The sequence below is a fragment of the Oncorhynchus keta genome, unplaced genomic scaffold (assembly GCF_023373465.1).
Source record: "Oncorhynchus keta strain PuntledgeMale-10-30-2019 unplaced genomic scaffold, Oket_V2 Un_scaffold_5444_pilon_pilon, whole genome shotgun sequence".
NCBI classification, from domain to species: Eukaryota; Metazoa; Chordata; class Actinopteri; order Salmoniformes; family Salmonidae; genus Oncorhynchus; species Oncorhynchus keta.
The window spans coordinates 1,814,593-1,835,633 of record NW_026290960.1 but is presented as its reverse complement, the minus strand read 5'-3'; the positions used below and the strand labels follow the sequence as shown (position 1 = coordinate 1,835,633).

The window sequence follows — 21,041 nt, the reverse complement described above, 5'->3', positions numbered from 1 at the left end:
AATAGGCCTTCATGTGTTTGTTCATCCATGTGTTATCATGTCCTCAGTCACACATGCCCAGGGCACAATTTCGACATAAAACTGAGATTTAGGTTTTGGGTCGATTTTCTGTCTCGTGGGATTTGGTGGACCTATACAGTATTTTATTGTCGGTTGATGCTTAGTGCCATGAGGAGAGCAGAAAAGGTACGTGTCTCCCTCTTGTGGTCATATTGTGAAACATTAATTTATTGTAGCCCTAATCTGAATAAAGTATGTTTATTTGCACTCCCTTTCGAAATTAGAAAAACAATAGTCCATATTCCAGTGTATAAATGCAACAAAAAACAGTTACCTTAATGTGATACTAAGGCCTATACCCATGGGCAAGTGGCGGCACTGTAGAACAGTGCCATGGAAAAATGTACCAAACGTATACATGCCTTACTATGTCCAGTCTTTTTTTTAAAGTTTTTTTAAATGTAATTTTACCCCCTTTTCTCCCCAATTGTGTCCAGTCCATGGGATGTCCATTCTGAAGGATGACGCCGTCATCTTGTCATAGGTACGAGCGTAGGCTAAACCTATTCAGCAAGTTGTTGAAAAAAATACACATCAGATGACTAGAAAATAAATATCGACGCTCTCAATTCTTGGATCGAACCTCGACATCATTCTGCCTCTTGGTTTACCTCCCTTCCCGCTGATGGCATTTTACCAGCATGGCCCTTTTCAAGAATTTGAATATTTAACCAGAACATGTAGGCCTAATGTTTAGTTGTGCTGCTACGTTGTTTCAACTTTCAAGGTAATGGTTTATGTATCTCCCTGAGTGAACCACTAGAGGTCGGTATTTGTTAGTTGTTAAAGTTCAGTTACTCGTCATTTAATTTAGAACAAATTATTATTTACAATAACTGTCTACCCCGGCCAAACCCGGACGACGCTGGGCCAATTGTGCGCCGCCCTATGGGAATCCGATCACGGTCAGATGTGATACACCCTGGATATAATCAAACCTATGGCTATTCTTCGTGAACAAGGGCACAATCTGTGCCCAATATCGTCTGTGAATCCGTTTTAGGTCTATTATTCAAATAATAATCAAAACTATCTACATATCTCAGCAAGAGGCTGTGACTGTGGATAGTGACATCACAGGGTACTTCCTCATTCAAGCCCAATGCAAAGTTCAACAGTGATATTGCAGTTATAACAGCTGAGGTATTCTGGAGTTGTCCTTCATATATATATCTACATATATATATATATATTTGTTTTATCTCAGTAAGGAATCTGTTAAACTTAAGTGGTTTATGTTTTTTGTAAATGTTGATAAAGAGGATATTAACATTCAACTTTGAGGAAGTGCATGTATAACACAGAATGACTCCCTTGCTGTATAAAGATGCCTTTTGGGTAAGTTCCCTCAGTCTACTACCATTGTCTCTTGATGTCCTGTGTTGGTGTGTGTAACTAGATATAACTAGATAGTCTACTGATAACTCATTTAAAATCTCTATCCAGAAATATTAGCATTTTGTTCATTCTCAACCATTTACGGACTTGAAAGTGTAGTGAGTGAGCCTTTTAAAGCAAACAGCGTTAGGTTTCTAAAATGTGACAGTTGTCTGACAGAATATGATGTCCACAGTAATAACATGCCACTGAAATTTGGAACTGAACTGAGTGCTGTGGGAAAGCTGGAAAGGTCTGGGTTCAACTCTTACTGCTAACCCCTTAGATATGTCACTGTATGATAGTCACTGTAGGATAGGCACTGTAGGATAGGCACTGTAGGATAGTCACTGTATGATAGTCACTGTAGGATAGGCACTGTAGGATAGGTACTGTAGGATATGCGCTGTAGGATAGTCACTGTAGGATAGGCACTGTAGGATAGGCACTGTAGGATATGCACTGTAGGATAGGCACTGTAGGATAGGCATGTAGGATAGGCACTGTAGGATAGTCACTGTAGGATAGGCACTGTAGGATAGGCATTGTAGGATATGCACTGTAAGATATGCACTATAGGATAGTCACTGTAGGATAGGCACTGTAAGATATGCACTGTAGGATAGTCACTATAGGATAGGCACTGTAGGATAGGCACTGTAGGATAGGCACTGTAGGATAGGCACTGTAGGATAGGCACTGTAGGATAGGTACTGTAGGATAGGCACTGTAGGATAGGCACTGTAGGATAGGCATAGGATGCACTGTAAGACATGCACTGTAGGATAGTCACTGTAGGATAGGCACTGTAATAGACTAGGATAGCACTGTAGGATAGGCACTGATAGTCACTATAGGATAGGCACTGTAGGATAGGCACTGTAGGATAGGCACTGTAGGATAGGCACTGTAGGATAGGTACTGTAGGATGTAGGATAGGCACTGTAGGATAGGCACTGTAGGATAGTCACTGTAGGATAGGCACTGTAGGATAGGCACTGTAGAATAGGCACTGTAGGATAGGCACTGTAGGATAGGCACTGTAGGATAGGCACTGTAGGATAGGCACTGTAGGATAGGCACTGTAGGATAGGTACTGTAGGATAGGCACTGTAGGATAGTCACTGTAGTAGGGATACACTGTAGGATAGGCACTGTAGGATAGTCACTGTAGGATAGGCACTGTAGGATAGGCACTGTAGGATAGGCACTGTAGGATAGGCACTGTAGGATAGGCACTGTAGGATAGGCACTGTAGGATAGGCACTGTAGGATAGGCACTGTAGGATAGGCACTGTAGGATAGGCACTGTAGGATAGGCACTGTAGGATAGGCACTGTAGGATAGTCACTGTAGGATAGGCACTGTAGGATAGTCACTGTAGGATAGGCACTGTAGGATAGGCACTGTAGGATAGGCACTGTAGGATAGTCACTGTAGGATAGTCACTGTAGGATAGGCACTGTAGGATAGGCACTGTAGGATAGGCACTGTAGGATAGGTCACTGTAGGATAGGCACTGTAGGATAGTCACTGTAGGATAGTCACTGTAGGATAGTCACTGTGGGATAGGCACTGTGGATAGGCACTGTAGGATAGGCACTGTAGGATAGGCACTGTAGGATAGGCACTGTAGGATAGGCACTGTAGGATAGGCACTGTGGGATAGTCACTGTGGGATAGGCACTGTAGGATAGTCACTGTAGGATAGGCACTGTAGGATAGGCACTGTAGGATAGGCACTGTAGGATAGGCACTGTATATAGGTATCACTGTAGGATAGTCACTGTAGGATAGGCACTGATAGGCACTGTAGGATAGTCACTGTAGGATAGGCACTGTAGGATAGTCACTGTAGGATAGGCACTGTAGGATAGGCACTGTAGGATAGTCACTGTAGGATAGTCACTGTAGGATAGGAACTGTAGGATAGGCACTGTAGGATAGGCACTGTAGGATAGGTCACTGTAGGATAGGCACTGTAGGATAGTCACTGTAGGATAGGCACTGTAGGATAGGCACTGTAGGATAGTCACTGTGGGATAGGCACTGTAGGGATAGGCACTGTAGGATAGGATAGTCACTGTAGGATAGGCACTGTAGGATAGGCACTGTAGGATAGGCACTGTAGGATAGGCACTGTAGGATAGGCACTGTAGGATAGTCACTGTAGGATAGTCACTGTAGGATAGGCACTGTAGGATAGGCACTGTAGGATAGGCACTGTAGGATAGGCACTGTAGGATAGGCACTGTAGGATAGTCACTGTAGGATAGGCACTGTAGGATAGGCACTGTAGGATAGGCACTGTAGGATAGGCACTGTAGGATAGGCACTGTAGGATAGGCACTGTAGGATAGGCACTGTAGGATAGGCACTGTAGGATAGGCACTGTAGGATAGTCACTGTAGGATAGGCACTGTAGGATAGGCACTGTAGGATAGGCACTGTAGGATAGGCACTGTAGGATAGGCACTGTAGGATAGTCACTGTAGGATAGGCACTGTAGGATAGTCACTGTAGGATAGTCACTGTAGGATAGGCACTGTAGGATAGGCACTGTAGGATAGGCACTGTAGGATAGGCACTGTAGGATAGGCACTGTAGGATAGGCACTGTAGGATAGGCACTGTAGGATAGGCACTGTAGGATAGGCACTGTAGGATAGGCACTGTAGGATAGGCACTGTAGGATAGGCACTGTAGGATAGGCACTGTAGGATAGTCACTGTAGGATAGGCACTGCACTGTAGGATAGTCACTGTAGGATAGGCACTGATAGTCACTGTAGGATAGGCACTGTAGGATAGGCACTGTAGGATAGGCACTGTAGGATAGTCACTGTAGGATAGGCACTGTAGGATAGTCACTGTAGGATAGGCACTGATAGGCACTGTAGGATAGGCACTGTAGGATAGTCACTGTAGGATAGGCACTGTAGGATAGGCACTGTAGGATAGGCACTGTAGGATAGGCACTGTAGGATAGATAGGCACTGTAGGATAGGACTGTAGGATAGGCACTGTAGGATAGGACTGTAGGATAGGCACTGTAGGATAGTCACTGTAGGATAGTCACTGTAGGATAGGCACTGTAGGATAGTCACTGTAGGATAGGCACTGTAGGATAGGCACTGTAGGATAGTCACTGTAGGATAGGCACTGTAGGATAGGCACTGTAGGATAGGCACTGTAGGATAGTCACTGTAGGATAGGCACTGTAGGATAGGCACTGTAGGATAGGCACTGTAGGATAGTCACTGTAGGATAGGCACTGTAGGATAGGCACTGTAGGATAGGCACTGTAGGATAGGCACTGTAGGATAGGCACTGTAGGATAGGCACTGTAGGATAGGCACTGTAGGATAGGCACTGTAGGATAGGCACTGTAGTAGGATAGGGTACTGTAGGATAGGCACTGTAGGATAGGCACTGTAGGATAGGCACTGTAGGATAGTCACTGTAGGATAGGCACTGTAGGATAGGCACTGTAGGATAGTCACTGTAGGATAGGCACTGTAGGATAGGCACACTGTAGGATAGGCACTGTAGGATAGGCACTGTAGGATAGGCACTGTAGGGATAGTCACTGTAGGATAGTCACTGTAGGATAGGCACTGTAGGATAGTCACTGTAGGATAGGCACTGTAGGATAGGCACTGTAGGATAGGCACTGTAGGATAGGCACTGTAGGATAGTCACTGTAGGATAGGCACTGTGGGATAGGCACTGTAGGATAGGCACTGTAGGATAGGCACTGTAGGATAGGCACTGTAGGATAGGCACTGTAGGATAGTCACTGTAGGATAGGCACTGTAGGATAGGCACTGTAGGATAGTCACTGTAGGATAGGCACTGTAGGATAGGCACTGTAGGATAGGCACTGTAGGATAGGTACTGTAGGATAGGCACTATAGGATAGTCACTGTAGGATAGTCACTGTAGGATAGGCACTGTAGGATAGTCACTGTAGGATAGGCACTGTAGGATAGTCACTGTAGGATAGGCACTGTAGGATAGTCACTGTAGGATAGTCACTGTAGGATAGGAACTGTAGGATAGGCACTGGAGGATAGTCACTGTAGGATAGGTACTGTAGGATAGGCACTGTAGGATAGTCACTGTAGGATAGGCACTGTAGGATAGTCACTGTGGGATAGTCACTGTGGGATAGGCACTGTAGGATAGGCACTGTAGGATAGTCACTGTAGGATAGGCACTGTAGGATAGGCACTGTAGGATAGGCACTGTGGGATAGTCACTGTGGGATAGGCACTGTAGGATAGTCACTGTAGGATAGGCACTGTAGGATAGGCACTGTAGGATAGGTACTGTAGGATAGGCACTATATGATAGTCACTGTAGGATAGTCACTGTAGGATAGGCACTGTAGGATAGTCACTGTAGGATAGTCACTGTAGGATAGTCACTGTATGATAGGCACTGTAGGATAGGCACTGTAGGATAGTCACTGTAGGATAGGAACTGTAGGATAGGCACTGTAGGATAGGCACTGTAGGATAGGCACTGTAGGATAGTCACTGTAGGATAGGCACTGTAGGATAGGCACTGTAGGATAGGCACTGTAGGATAGGTACTGTAGGATAGGCACTATAGGATAGTCACTGTAGGATAGTCACTGTAGGATAGGCACTGTAGGATAGTCACTGTAGGATAGTCACTGTAGGATAGGCACTGTAGGATAGTCACTGTAGGATAGGCACTGTAGGATAGTCACTGTAGGATAGTCACTGTAGGATAGGCACTGTAGGATAGTCACTGTAGGATAGGCACTGTAGGATAGGCACTGTATGATAGGCACTGTAGGATAGGCACTGTAGGATAGTCACTGTAGGATAGGCACTGTAGGATAGGCACTGTAGGATAGTCACTATAGGATAGGCACTGTAGGATAGGCACTGTAGGATAGGCACTGTAGGATAGGCACTGTATGATAGGCACTGTAGGATAGGTACTGTAGGATAGGCACTGTAGGATAGGCACTGTAGGATAGTCACTGTATGATAGTCACTGTAGGATAGTCACTGTAGGATAGGCACTGTAGGATAGTCACTGTAGGATAGGCACTGTAGGATAGTCACTGTAGGATAGGTACTGTAGGATAGGCACAATAGGATAGTCACTGTAGGATAGGCACTGTAGGATAGGCACTGTAGGATAGGCACTGTAGGATAGGCACTGTAGGATAGGTACTGTCGGATAGGCACTGTAGGATAGTCACTGTAGGATAGGCACTGTAGGATAGGCACTGTAGGATAGTCACTGTAGGATAGGCACTGTAGGATAGGCACTGTAGGATAGGCACTGTAGGATAGGTACTGTAGGATAGGCACTATAGGATAGTCACTGTAGGATAGTCACTGTAGGATAGGCACTGTAGGATAGTCACTGTAGGATAGGCACTGTAGGATAGTCACTGTAGGATAGGCACTGTAGGATAGGCACTGTATGATAGGCACTGTAGGATAGTCACTGTAGGATAGTCACTGTAGGATAGGCACTGTAGGATAGGCACTGTAGGATAGTCACTGTAGGATAGTCACTGTAGGATAGGAACTGTAGGATAGGCACTGGAGGATAGTCACTGTAGGATAGGCACTGTAGGATAGTCACTGTAGGATAGGCACTGTAGGATAGTCACTGTAGGATAGGCACTGTAGGATAGGTACTGTAGGATAGGCACTGTAGGATAGGCACTGTAGGATAGTCACTGTATGATAGTCACTGTAGGATAGGCACTGTAGGATAGGCACTGTAGGATAGGCACTGTAGGATAGTCACTGTAGGATAGGTACTGTAGAATAGGCACTGTAGGATAGGCACTGTAGGATAGGTACTGTAGGATAGGCACTGTAGGATAGGCACTGTAGGATAGTCACTGTAGGATAGGTACTGTAGGATAGGCACTGTAGAATAGTCACTGTAGTATAGGTACTGTAGGATAGGCACTGTAGGATAGGCACTGTAGGATAGGCACTGTAGGATAGTCACTGTAGGATAGGCACTGTAGGATAGGCACTGTAGGATAGTCACTGTAGGATAGGCACTGTAGGATAGGCACTGTAGGATAGGCACTGTAGGATAGGTACTGTAGGATAGGCACTATAGGATAGTCACTGTAGGATAGTCACTGTAGGATAGGCACTGTAGAATAGGCACTGTAGGATAGGCACTGTAGGATAGGCACTGTATGATAGGCACTGTAGGATTGTCACTGTAGGATAGTCACTGTAGGATAGGCACTGTAGGATTGTCACTGTAGGATAGTCACTGTAGGATAGTCACTGTAGGATAGGAACTGTAGGATAGGCACTGGAATATAGTCACTGTAGGATAGGCACTGTAGGATAGTCACTGTAGGATAGGCACTGTAGGATAGTCACTGTAGGATAGTCACTGAAGGATAGGCACTGTAGGATAGGCACTGTAGGATAGGCACTGTAGGATAGTCACTGTATGATAGTCACTGTAGGATAGGCACTGTAGGATAGGCACTGTAGGATAGTCACTGTAGGATAGGCACTGTAGGATAGTCACTGTAGGATAGGTACTGTAGAATAGGCACTGTAGGATAGGCACTGTAGGATAGGTACTGTAGGATAGGCACTGTAGGATAGGCACTGTAGGATAGGTACTGTAGGATAGGCACTGTAGGATAGGCACTGTAGGATAGGCACTGTAGGATAGTCACTGTAGGATAGGCACTGTAGGATAGGCACTGTAGGATAGGCACTGTAGGATAGGTACTGTAGGATAGGCACTATAGGATTGTCACTGTAGGATAGTCACTGTAGGATAGGCACTGTAGGATAGTCACTGTAGGATAGGCACTGTAGGATAGTCACTGTAGGATAGGCACTGTAGGATAGGCACTGTATGATAGGCACTGTAGGATAGTCACTGTAGGATAGGCACTGTAGGATAGGCATTGTAGGATATGCACTGTAAGATATGCACTATAGGATAGTCACTGTAGGATAGGCACTGTAAGATATGCACTGTAGGATAGGCACTGTAAGATATGCACTGTAGGATAGTCACTATAGGATAGGCACTGTAGGATAGGCACTGTAGGATAGGCACTGTAGGATAGGCACTGTAGGATAGGCACTGTAGGATAGGTACTGTAGGATAGGCAATGTAGGATATGCACTGTAAGACATGCACTGTAGGATAGTCACTGTAGGATAGGCACTGTAAGATATGCACTGTAGGATAGTCACTATAGGATAGGCACTGTAGGATAGGCACTGTAGGATAGGCACTGTAGGATAGGCACTGTAGGATAGGTACTGTAGGATAGGCACTGTAGGATAGGCACTGTAGGATAGTCACTGTAGGATAGGTACTGTAGGATAGGTACTGTAGAATAGGCACTGTAGGATAGGCACTGTAGGATAGGTACTGTAGGATAGGCACTGTAGGATAGGCACTGTAGGATAGTCACTGTAGGATAGGTACTGTAGGATAGGCACTGTAGAATAGTCACTGTAGTATAGGTACTGTAGGATAGGCACTATAGGATAGTCACTGTAGGATAGGCACTGTAGGATAGGCACTGTAGGATAGTCACTGTAGGATAGGCACTGTAGGATAGGCACTGTAGGATAGGCACTGTAGGATAGGCACTGTAGGATAGGCACTGTAGGATAGGCACTGTAGGATAGGCACTGTAGGATAGGCACTGTAGGATAGTCACTGTAGGATAGGCACTGTAGGATAGGCACTGTAGGATAGGCACTGTAGGATAGGTACTGTAGGATAGGCACTATAGGATAGTCACTGTAGGATAGTCACTGTAGGATAGGCACTGTAGGATAGTCACTGTAGGATAGGCACTGTAGGATAGTCACTGTAGGATAGGCACTGTAGGATAGTCACTGTAGGATAGTCACTGTAGGATAGGAACTGTAGGATAGGCACTGGAGGATAGTCACTGTAGGATAGGTACTGTAGGATAGGCACTGTAGGATAGTCACTGTAGGATAGGCACTGTAGGATAGTCACTGTGGGATAGTCACTGTGGGATAGGCACTGTAGGATAGGCACTGTAGGATAGTCACTGTAGGATAGGCACTGTAGGATAGGCACTGTAGGATAGGCACTGTGGGATAGTCACTGTGGGATAGGCACTGTAGGATAGTCACTGTAGGATAGGCACTGTAGGATAGGCACTGTAGGATAGGTATTGTAGGATAGGCACTATATGATAGTCACTGTAGGATAGTCACTGTAGGATAGGCACTGTAGGATAGTCACTGTAGGATAGGCACTGTAGGATAGTCACTGTATGATAGGCACTGTAGGATAGGCACTGTAGGATAGTCACTGTAGGATAGTCACTGTAGGATAGGAACTGTAGGATAGGCACTGGAGGATAGTCACTGTAGGATAGGTACTGTAGGATAGGCACTGTAGGATAGTCACTGTAGGATAGGCACTGTAGGATAGTCACTGTGGGATAGTCACTGTGGGATAGGCACTGTAGGATAGGCACTGTAGGATAGTCACTGTAGGATAGGCACTGTAGGATAGGCACTGTAGGATAGGCACTGTGGGATAGTCACTGTGGGATAGGCACTGTAGGATAGGCACTGTAGGATAGTCACTGTAGGATAGGCACTGTAGGATAGGCACTGTAGGATAGTCACTATAGGATAGGCACTGTAGGATAGGCACTGTAGGATAGGCACTGTAGGATAGGCACTGTATGATAGGCACTGTAGGATAGGTACTGTAGGATAGGCACTGTACGATAGGCACTGTAGGATAGTCACTGTATGATAGTCACTGTAGGATAGTCACTGTAGGATAGGCACTGTAGGATAGTCACTGTAGGATAGGCACTGTAGGATAGTCACTGTAGGATAGGTACTGTAGGATAGGCACAATAGGATAGTCACTGTAGGATAGGCACTGTAGGATAGGCACTGTAGGATAGGCACTGTAGGATAGGCACTGTAGGATAGGCACTGTAGGATAGGTACTGTCGGATAGGCACTGTAGGATAGTCACTGTAGGATAGGCACTGTAGGATAGGCACTGTAGGATAGTCACTGTAGGATAGGCACTGTAGGATAGGCACTGTAGGATAGGCACTGTAGGATAGGTACTGTAGGATAGGCACTATAGGATAGTCACTGTAGGATAGTCACTGTAGGATAGGCACTGTAGGATAGTCACTGTAGGATAGGCACTGTAGGATAGTCACTGTAGGATAGGCACTGTAGGATAGGCACTGTATGATAGGCACTGTAGGATAGTCACTGTAGGATAGTCACTGTAGGATAGGCACTGTAGGATAGGCACTGTAGGATAGTCACTGTAGGATAGTCACTGTAGGATAGGAACTGTAGGATAGGCACTGGAGGATAGTCACTGTAGGATAGGCACTGTAGGATAGTCACTGTAGGATAGGCACTGTAGGATAGTCACTGTAGGATAGGCACTGTAGGATAGGCACTGTAGGATAGGCACTGTAGGATAGTCACTGTAGGATAGGCACTGTAGGATAGGCACTGTAGGATAGTCACTATAGGATAGGCACTGTAGGATAGGCACTGTAGGATAGGCACTGTAGGATAGGCACTGTATGATAGGCACTGTAGGATAGGTACTGTAGGATAGGCACTGTACGATAGGCACTGTAGGATAGTCACTGTATGATAGTCACTGTAGGATAGTCACTGTAGGATAGGCACTGTAGGATAGTCACTGTAGGATAGGCACTGTAGGATAGTCACTGTAGGATAGGTACTGTAGGATAGGCACAATAGGATAGTCACTGTAGGATAGGCACTGTAGGATAGGCACTGTAGGATAGGCACTGTAGGATAGGCACTGTAGGATAGGCACTGTAGGATAGGCACTGTCGGATAGGCACTGTAGGATAGTCACTGTAGGATAGGCACTGTAGGATAGGCACTGTAGGATAGTCACTGTAGGATAGGCACTGTAGGATAGGCACTGTAGGATAGGCACTGTAGGATAGGTACTGTAGGATAGGCACTATAGGATAGTCACTGTAGGATAGTCACTGTAGGATAGGCACTGTAGGATAGTCACTGTAGGATAGGCACTGTAGGATAGTCACTGTGGGATAGGCACTGTAGGATAGGCACTGTATGATAGGCACTGTAGGATAGTCACTGTAGGATAGTCACTGTAGGATAGGCACTGTAGGATAGGCACTGTAGGATAGTCACTGTCGGATAGTCACTGTAGGATAGGAGCTGTAGGATAGGCACTGGAGGATAGTCACTGTAGGATAGGCACTGTAGGATAGTCACTGTAGGATAGGCACTGTAGGATAGTCACTGTAGGATAGGCACTGTAGGATAGGTACTGTAGGATAGGCACTGTAGGATAGGCACTGTAGGATAGTCACTGTATGATAGTCACTGTAGGATAGGCACTGTAGGATAGGCACTGTAGGATAGGCACTGTAGGATAGTCACTGTAGGATAGGTACTGTAGAATAGGCACTGTAGGATAGGCACTGTAGGATAGGTACTGTAGGATAGGCACTGTAGGATAGGCACTGTAGGATAGTCACTGTAGGATAGGTACTGTAGGATAGGCACTGTAGAATAGTCACTGTAGTATAGGTACTGTAGGATAGGCACTGTAGGATAGGCACTGTAGGATAGGCACTGTAGGATAGTCACTGTAGGATAGGCACTGTAGGATAGGCACTGTAGGATAGTCACTGTAGGATAGGCACTGTAGGATAGGCACTGTAGGATAGGCACTGTAGGATAGGTACTGTAGGATAGGCACTATAGGATAGTCACTGTAGGATAGTCACTGTAGGATAGGCACTGTAGAATAGTCACTGTAGGATAGGCACTGTAGGATAGGCACTGTATGATAGGCACTGTAGGATTGTCACTGTAGGATAGTCACTGTAGGATAGGCACTGTAGGATAGGCACTGTAGGATAGTCACTGTAGGATAGTCACTGTAGGATAGGAACTGTAGGATAGGCACTGGAGGATAGTCACTGTAGGATAGGCACTGTAGGATAGTCACTGTACGATAGGCACTGTAGGATAGTCACTGTAGGATAGTCACTGAAGGATAGGCACTGTAGGATAGGTACTGTAGGATAGGCACTGTAGGATAGGCACTGTAGGATAGTCACTGTATGATAGTCACTGTAGGATAGGCACTGTAGGATAGGCACTGTAGGATAGTCACTGTAGGATAGGCACTGTAGGATAGTCACTGTAGGATAGGTACTGTAGAATAGGCACTGTAGGATAGGCACTGTAGGATAGGTACTGTAGGATAGGCACTGTAGGATAGGCACTGTAGGATAGGTACTGTAGGATAGGCACTGTAGGATAGGCACTGTAGGATAGTCACTGTAGGATAGGCACTGTAGGATAGGCACTGTAGGATAGGCACTGTAGGATAGGTACTGTAGGATAGGCACTATAGGATAGTCACTGTAGGATAGTCACTGTAGGATAGGCACTGTAGGATAGTCACTGTAGGATAGGCACTGTAGGATAGTCACTGTAGGATAGGCACTGTAGGATAGGCACTGTATGATAGGCACTGTAGGATAGTCACTGTAGGATAGTCACTGTAGGATAGGCACTGTAGGATAGGCACTGTAGGATAGTCACTGTAGGATAGTCACTGTAGGATAGGATCTGTAGGATAGGCACTGGAGGATAGTCACTGTAGGATAGGCACTGTAGGATAGTCACTGTAGGATAGTCACTGTAGGATAGGCACTGTAGGATAGTCACTGTAGGATAGGCACTGTAGGATAGGCACTGTAGGATAGGCAATGTAGGATAGGCACTGTAGGATAGTCACTGTAGGATAGTCACTGTAGGATAGGCACTGTAGGATAGTCACTGTAGGATAGGCACTGTAGGATAGTCACTGTAGGATAGGCACTGTAGGATAGTCACTGTAGGATAGGCACTGTAGGATAGTCACTGTAGGATAGGTACGGTAGGATATGCACTGTAGGATAGTCACCGTAGGATAGGCACTGTAGGATAGTCACTGTAGGATAGTCACTGTAGGATAGGCACTGTAGGATAGTCACTGTAGGATAGGCACTGTAGGATAGGCACTGTAGGATAGTCACTGTAGGATAGGCACTGTAGGATAGGCACTGTAGGATAGGCACTGTAGGATAGGTACTGTAGGATAGGCACTATAGGATAGTCACTGTAGGATAGTCACTGTAGGATAGGCACTGTAGGATAGTCACTGTGGGATAGGCACTGTAGGATAGTCACTGTAGGATAGGCACTGTAGGATAGGCACTGTATGATAGGCACTGTAGGATAGTCACTGTAGGATAGTCACTGTAGGATAGGCACTGTAGGATAGTCACTGTAGGATAGTCACTGTAGGATAGGATCTGTAGGATAGGCACTGGAGGATAGGCACTGTAGGATAGTCACTGTAGGATAGGCACTGTAGGATAGGCACTGTAGGATAGGCACTGTAGGATAGGCACTGTAGGATAGGCAATGTAGGATAGGCACTGTAGGATAGTCACTGTAGGATAGTCACTGTAGGATAGGCACTGTAGGATAGTCACTGTAGGATAGGCACTGTAGGATAGTCACTGTAGGATAGGCACTGTAGGATAGTCACTGTAGGATAGGCACTGTAGGATAGGCACTGTAGGATAGGCACTGTAGGATAGTCACTGTAGGATAGGTACGGTAGGATATGCACTGTAGGATAGTCACCGTAGGATAGGCACTGTAGGATAGTCACTGTAGGATAGTCACTGTAGGATAGGCACTGTAGGATAGTCACTGTAGGATAGGCACTGTAGGATAGGCACTGTAGGATAGTCACTGTAGGATAGGCACTGTAGGATAGTCACTGTAGGATAGGCACTGTAGGATAGTCACTGTAGGATAGGCACTGTAGGATAGGCACTGTAGGATAGTCACTATAGGATAGGCACTGTAGGATAGGCACTGTAGGATAGGCACTGTATGATAGGCACTGTAGGATAGGTACTGTAGGATAGGCACTGTAGGATAGGCACTGTAGGATAGTCACTGTATGATAGTCACTGTAGGATAGGCACTGTAGGATAGGCACTGTAGGATAGTCACTGTAGGATAGGTACTGTAGAATAGGCACTGTAGGATAGGCACTGTAGGATAGGTACTGTAGGATAGGCACTGTAGGATAGGCACTGTAGGATAGGCACTGTATGATAGGTACTGTAGGATAGGCACTGTAGAATAGTCACTGTAGTATAGGTACTGTAGGATAGGCACTATAGGATAGTCACTGTAGGATAGGCACTGTAAGATAGGCACTGTAGGATAGGCACTGTAGGATAGTCACTGTAGGATAGGCACTGTAGGATAGGCACTGTAGGATAGGCACTGTAGGATAGGTACTGTAGGATAGGCACTGTAGGATAGTCACTGTAGGATAGTCACTGTAGGATAGGCACTGTAGGATAGGCACTGTAGGATAGTCACTGTAGGATAGGCACTGTAGGATAGGCACTGTAGGATAGGCACTGTAGGATAGGTACTGTAGGATAGGCACTATAGGATAGTCACTGTAGGATAGTCACTGTAGGATAGGCACTGTAGGATAGTCACTGTAGGATAGGCACTGTAGGATAGTCACTGTAGGATAGGCACTGTAGGATAGGCACTGTATGATAGGCACTGTAGGATAGTCACTGTAGGATAGTCACTGTAGGATAGGCACTGTAGGATAGGCACTGTAGGATAGTCACTGTAGGATAGTCACTGTAGGATAGGAACTGTAGGATAGGCACTGGAGGATAGTCACTGTAGGATAGGTACTGTAGGATAGGCACTGTAGGATAGTCACTGTAGGATAGGCACTGTAGGATAGTCACTGTGGGATAGTCACTGTGGGATAGGCACTGTAGGATAGGCACTGTAGGATAGTCACTGTAGGATAGGCACTGTAGGATAGTCACTGTAGGATAGGTACTGTAGGATAGGCACTGTAGGATAGTCACTGTAGGATAGGCACTGTAGGATAGGCACTGTAGGATAGTCACTGTAGGATAGGTACTGTAGGATAGGCACTGTAGGATAGTCACTGTAGGATAGGCACTGTAGGATAGTCACTGTAGGATAGGTACTGTAGGATAGGCACTGTAGGATAGTCACTGTAGGATAGGCACTGTAGGATAGGCACTGTAGGATAGTCACTGTAGGATAGGTACTGTAGGATAGGCACTGTAGGATAGTCACTGTAGGATAGGCACTGTAGGATAGGCACTGTAGGATAGTCACTGTAGGATAGGCACTGTAGGATAGTCACTGTAGGATAGGCACTGTAGGATAGGCACTGTAGGATAGGCACTGTAGGATAGTTACTGTAGGATAGGCACTGTAGGATAGGCACTGTAGGATAGGCAATGTAGGATAGGCACTGTAGGATAGTCACTGTAGGATAGGCACTGTAGGATAGGCACTGTAGGATAGTCACTGTAGGATAGGCACTGTAGGATAGGTACTGTGGGATAGTCACTGTGCTTTCACCACAATTTCCACATCTGTTATATTCTGTTTAACTTGTGAGGTATCATAGTATTTTTGCACAGATGTTCCCTGAGGCGTTGGTTGCTATGGCTCCCTTCCTGCTCACGGTGGTTACGAATTTAGCCCTCTCATTGTCCAGGCAACAGTTGATAATCTACCTGTCATCTTCAGACATGAAAGAGAACATATTAAATGGGTTTCTATTATACTGTCTGCAAATAAAAGTTGTTCAAAGTGAATATTCTATGGTCCTCTGGACAGTCCTCTGGACAGTTATATTGTCTGTTTGTAAGTACTGTAACAAGTTTTTATGACGCAATGCACATTTCAGTGAAACGTAATATCAATCTTAAATGCTTTGTGAATTTCACCAGGTTCATATACCATGTTGTAAAGACACTAGACCCCATTCTATGGGAACCAATCCCTAAACAAGTTCCAACTTCTGTGGAATCTAACTGTTCAGTATGTGCCACTAAATACAGAGACAAACCACTGGGCAGTTTGAGTCAAACGTTTATTTTGTAACTATTGTTGTGTAACTGGATTACAACACATCTCTTTCTCTCTCTGTAGGGAGTTGATTTCACTAATCATCAGGGCTATGAGGTTCTGATTCAGAGACTATGTGATGGCAGGCGGATGTGCAAAGATGTGGAGGAAGTGCTGAAGATGAGGTAGGGTTTCTCTGACGTCATTAGAACTTCATACAAAATGCACGCAGGGATGGTCAGCAGTGATTGCACACCGAATCGGAATGTTCATACAACTCAAAGATTGGTCTACACTCTACAAAAAACGTCCTTTTAAGTCTGCCTGTTTGTCTGTCTACAGGGCCATGGCAGAAGAGAGGTATGGGAAGGATCTGGTGACAATAGCACGTAAAGCTGGGGGGCAGACAGAGATCAGGTAAATGGCTGGTTACGTACATAGAGATGATATGTTTGGAACATTTTACCTACTATGCACAAGTTAGCAAAAATGCTGTCATAACAGATACAAATAACATTGGTGGGGACGTTGGCCCAAATCAAATGTAATGTTGTTGTTTTTTAAAATAATTTGCCATTACCTGGCGTGGCGCACCTGCTACTTGCTTATATGCCACAACCACTTCACAGGCAATATAATAGGTAGTCAATAGAATAATAGTGGTATTTTTAGAACATAATAATGATAGAGTCAGGGTTGTAGTGGCACACAATGCCATTATGTCACACATTCTAGCCCTCGTGGAATAATTTCCAACAGAGAGAGAGAGAAAAAATGTCTGTGTGTGTGCATCCTCAATCCAGTTTCCTGTTCACACAGTTAATCTTTACACCATTGTTAATTAGCCAGTCATGTGACATGGTAAAGTTGGACGAAGAGAAGAGACCAGACAAGGAATCAGTGGTTAAGGATAAACATAATAATTTACTGAGAAACAGTAGCCGCAGGATCACAGTACACTTGAAGCAACAAACACTAAGTCTTGAAAACTCACTCAGGAAACAAGCGCACACAGTAAACAATTCAAGCTTCTGCAAAGGACAACAGAAAACACACCTCTTAACAGGGAAATCATTTTCGCCTTGGGTCAGGTTCTCGTGTCTGGGCTTGTCGGACCGTGGTCTCAATACTCCATATCACAGAGTCCACAATGCGGGAGCTGTGGATGATGGGTCCAGAGTCCCTCTCCTCATTAGAGGTATCGTGTTGGCGGGACAGGGCACATGCTTTCTGATTCTTGGATCCCGAGCGATAGGCTTGTGTGAAATCAAACCTGTTAGAAAACAGAGCCCACCTAGCCTGGCGAGCGTTCAACCTCTTGGCTTCTTGAATGGAGACCAAGTTCTTAAGGGCCCACTTAACTGCCAAGAGCTCACTGTTGCCTACATCGTAGTTGCGTTCCGCTGGCGAGAACCACTTGGAGAGAAATGCGCATGGGTGCAGTTTCTTGTCCTCTTCGTTCTGCTGTGAAAGGACCACCCCTGCTCCGGTGTCCGAGGCGTCCACCTCTACAACAAAGGGCAGAGTAGGATCAGGATGAACGAGGATGGGTCCAGAGGTGAAGCATCCCTTAAGCTCTATGAATGCCCTGTCAACCTCATGAGTGTAGCAAAAACGGATCTGGGACTTTTTAAAAATTATATAACCTTTATTTAACTAGGCAAGTCAGTTAAGAACAAATTCTTATTTACACTGACGGCCTACCCCGGCCAAACCCGGACGACGCTGGGCAAATTGACATGCAGGTTAGGACCGAGAGAGGCGCTGCCACTGCACCAAAGTTGAGTATAAAACACCTGTTAAAATTGTTTCACCCAAGGAACCGCTGGGCCTGCTTGAGTGAGATGGGACGGGGACAGTGGGCGACCGCCTCAACCTTTTTGGGGTCCATTTGGATGCCTGTGGTAGAGATAATGTGACCCAGGAAGGAATCCTGGGATACGTGGAACTCACACTTCTCCATCTTGACATATAGTTGGCTCTGCAGGAGGCATCTCAAGACTTGGTGGACATGCAGTATGTGGTCTGGAAGGGTTTTGGAGAAGATTAGGATGTTTTTGAGGTAAACCAAGAGAAACCGATTTGAGTGTCATTAATCAATGCTTGAAAGACTGCCGGTGAGTTTGATAATCCAAAGGGCATGATTAAATACTCATAGTGTCCACTAGCGGTGTTAAAGGCAGTTTACCACTCATCTCCCTGATTCTCACCAGATTTTAAGGGTTGCGGAGGTCCAGTTTGGTGAAGAATTGGGCCAATTCCAAGACATCAGGGGCAGAGGGTAACGATTCTTGATCGTAATTCAGTTCAGCCCTCTGTAATCGATGCAAGGACGCAGGCCTCCATCCTTCTTACCCACGAAGAAGCCTGCACCAGCTAGAGATGTAGAGGGGCTAATGAAACCTGCCTCTAGCGACTCCCGGATGTAATTGTCCATGACTGCTGCTTCAGGGGTTGAGAGATTGTACAGACGGCCCTGGTTAGGTGTGGAGCCGGGTAGGAGTCCTATGGCACAGTCGTATGAACGATGTGGAAGAAGGGTGGCAGCTTGCCTCTTACTGCAGGCCTCCGGGAGGTCGAAGTATTCAGGAGGGAGAGCGGAGAAGTCTTGGACTTCAATGGATGCTGGTGGACATGGCGAGGCTCTTGGTGGGGGTCTTAGACATTTAGACTGGCAGTCCTTACCCCAGTCTAGTAGGTGTCCCGTGGACCAGGAGAATAGTGGGTTATGTAGTGCTAGCCAGGGGTACCCTAGGATAAGGGGGTTTCTAGGGAGCAGAAAACTAAGAGTCTGTGTTTCACCCCAGCCTGCAGTAGAATGGGCTTGGTCTGATATTCCACCTGACCAGAGCAAATGGGCCATCCATCGAGGGCTTGAATCTGCAGAGGGATGGGACACTTCACGCAGGTGATTGGTAATTATCTGGTGAAGTCCTGATCAATAAAATTATCTGTGGCCCCGGAGTCCACGAAGGATTGAATCTGATGTTGACGGTTGTCCCAGTGGAGAGTTGCGAGTAGTGACAGACGGTGACTGAGAGGTATCTGCACAGCTCGTCAGGGTCTCCCCTTGTCCTGGCGTTTCCCGTCAGCTCTGGAGATATAGCACGGAGATGGCAGAGACCTCCGCAGTAGAGGCAGCAGCCGTCGCAGATGCGCCTTTCACGCACCTGTGGACTCTGACGTGTGAGTCACAGCTGCATGGGCTTCTCAATTCTGGGCTTGGGGGGCTTAAGGTGCTCAGGAAACCTAGATACTGGGGTGGAGTCTGAAAGGCGCTTTCTCATGCATTCAAGGCGGTTGTCGATCCTGATTGCCAGTATTATCAGGGACTCAAGGTCCTCTCCCAGTTCCCGATAGGCCATTTCATCCTTGGAGTTAGACAAACCCTGATGGAAAGCAGTTTCCAGGACCTCCATATTCTACACACTCTTGGAGGCAAGGTTGTGGAACTCAATGGCGAAGTCAGCAACTGGTCTGGCCCCTTGGCAGATGTTGAACAGTCGGCTGACTGCTTCTCTCCCGCCGACTGGGTGGTCGAAGACTTGTAACTCAGCAATGAAGGCTAATATGGAGCTTCAGGTTGGTAGCTGCTGTTCCCACACTGCCATTGCCCACGCCAGGGCCTTGCCCGAGAGTAGAGAGATGATGTAGACGATCATGGCCGATCGTTGTGGAACAAGGAGGACTGTAGCTCGAACACCAGAGAACACTGAATGAGGTAGGAACCCCTTGCATGCTCCAGGGTGGCCGTCATACCGCTCGGGGGATGGGATCTTGGGTTCCCGGTGCAGGTTCCCTGGAGGAACTATGGCGACATCTGTAACACTGGGCGATGAGACTTGGACATTGGCCCCTCTTGGGTTGAGGTTGGACTGTGTTTGGAGGGAGTCGGTAAGTGCCTGGAGGGTCTCTGATATTTGGGAGAGTTGTTCTTGCTGCCGCCTCAGCAGTGCTCCTTGGTGGGTTACAACATTCTTGATCTGAGTGATCTCTGCTGGGTCCATGTTTGGTGCAGAAGCTTGCTGTGATGTGGTAAGGTTGGACCCAGGTGCAGAGAAGAGACCAGACGAGGAATCAGTGGTTAAGGATAAACATACTTTACTTTACTGAGAAACAGTACCGGCAGGATCACAGTACACATGAAAAAACAACCAACACTAATTCTCAAAACCTCACTCAGGAAACGCACACGGTAAACAATTCAAGCTTCTGCAAAGGACAACAGAAAACACACCTCTTTTAACAGGGAAATCATAATGAATAAATTGGACACACCAGAGTGTTGTTCATGTCTCTAGGACGGTCTCTGCTGTCCTCTGGTGACAGGTGGAACCATGACAAGTTATTGATATCTAGATACAGTTGAATGCAGTGATTTGGCAATCTGTTTATGCGTACTGTGTTTAACTAGTATTTAGTATGCTACACTACCTGTTATTGATAAATGCATCATTCCTATTTTTTCAGCACTCTGAAAGCCTCCTTTGATCAACTTAAAACACGTAAGTTTATCCTGTCTACTGCATCTCTCACAACAAAGCCCAATGACAGTTTAATAAAGT

The 21,041-nt window shown here is 46.1% G+C and overlaps 1 protein-coding gene across 50 annotated transcripts in view; it reads left to right on the top strand.

Annotated features, from left to right (window-relative positions):
* Positions 1 to 797: 797 nt before the first annotated feature.
* Positions 798 to 21,041, top strand: part of LOC118362688 (proline-serine-threonine phosphatase-interacting protein 1-like) — a 33,697-nt gene continuing 13,453 nt past the window's right edge. For 10 of the 50 annotated variants that reach the window (XM_052516871.1, XM_052516867.1, XM_052516865.1 and 7 more), the window contains exons 1-4: positions 905 to 1,398; positions 16,561 to 16,661; positions 16,819 to 16,893; positions 20,947 to 20,981. In XM_052516871.1, coding sequence (XP_052372831.1) covers positions 1,366 to 1,398; positions 16,561 to 16,661; positions 16,819 to 16,893; positions 20,947 to 20,981 — 244 coding nt within the window. In that variant the 5' untranslated portion in view covers positions 905 to 1,365. Of the gene's footprint in view, positions 1,399 to 16,560; positions 16,662 to 16,818; positions 16,894 to 20,946; positions 20,982 to 21,041 lie in introns of all 50 variants that reach the window. The other 40 variants (XR_008133519.1, XR_008133518.1, XR_008133517.1 and 37 more) reach the window with 19 other exon arrangements.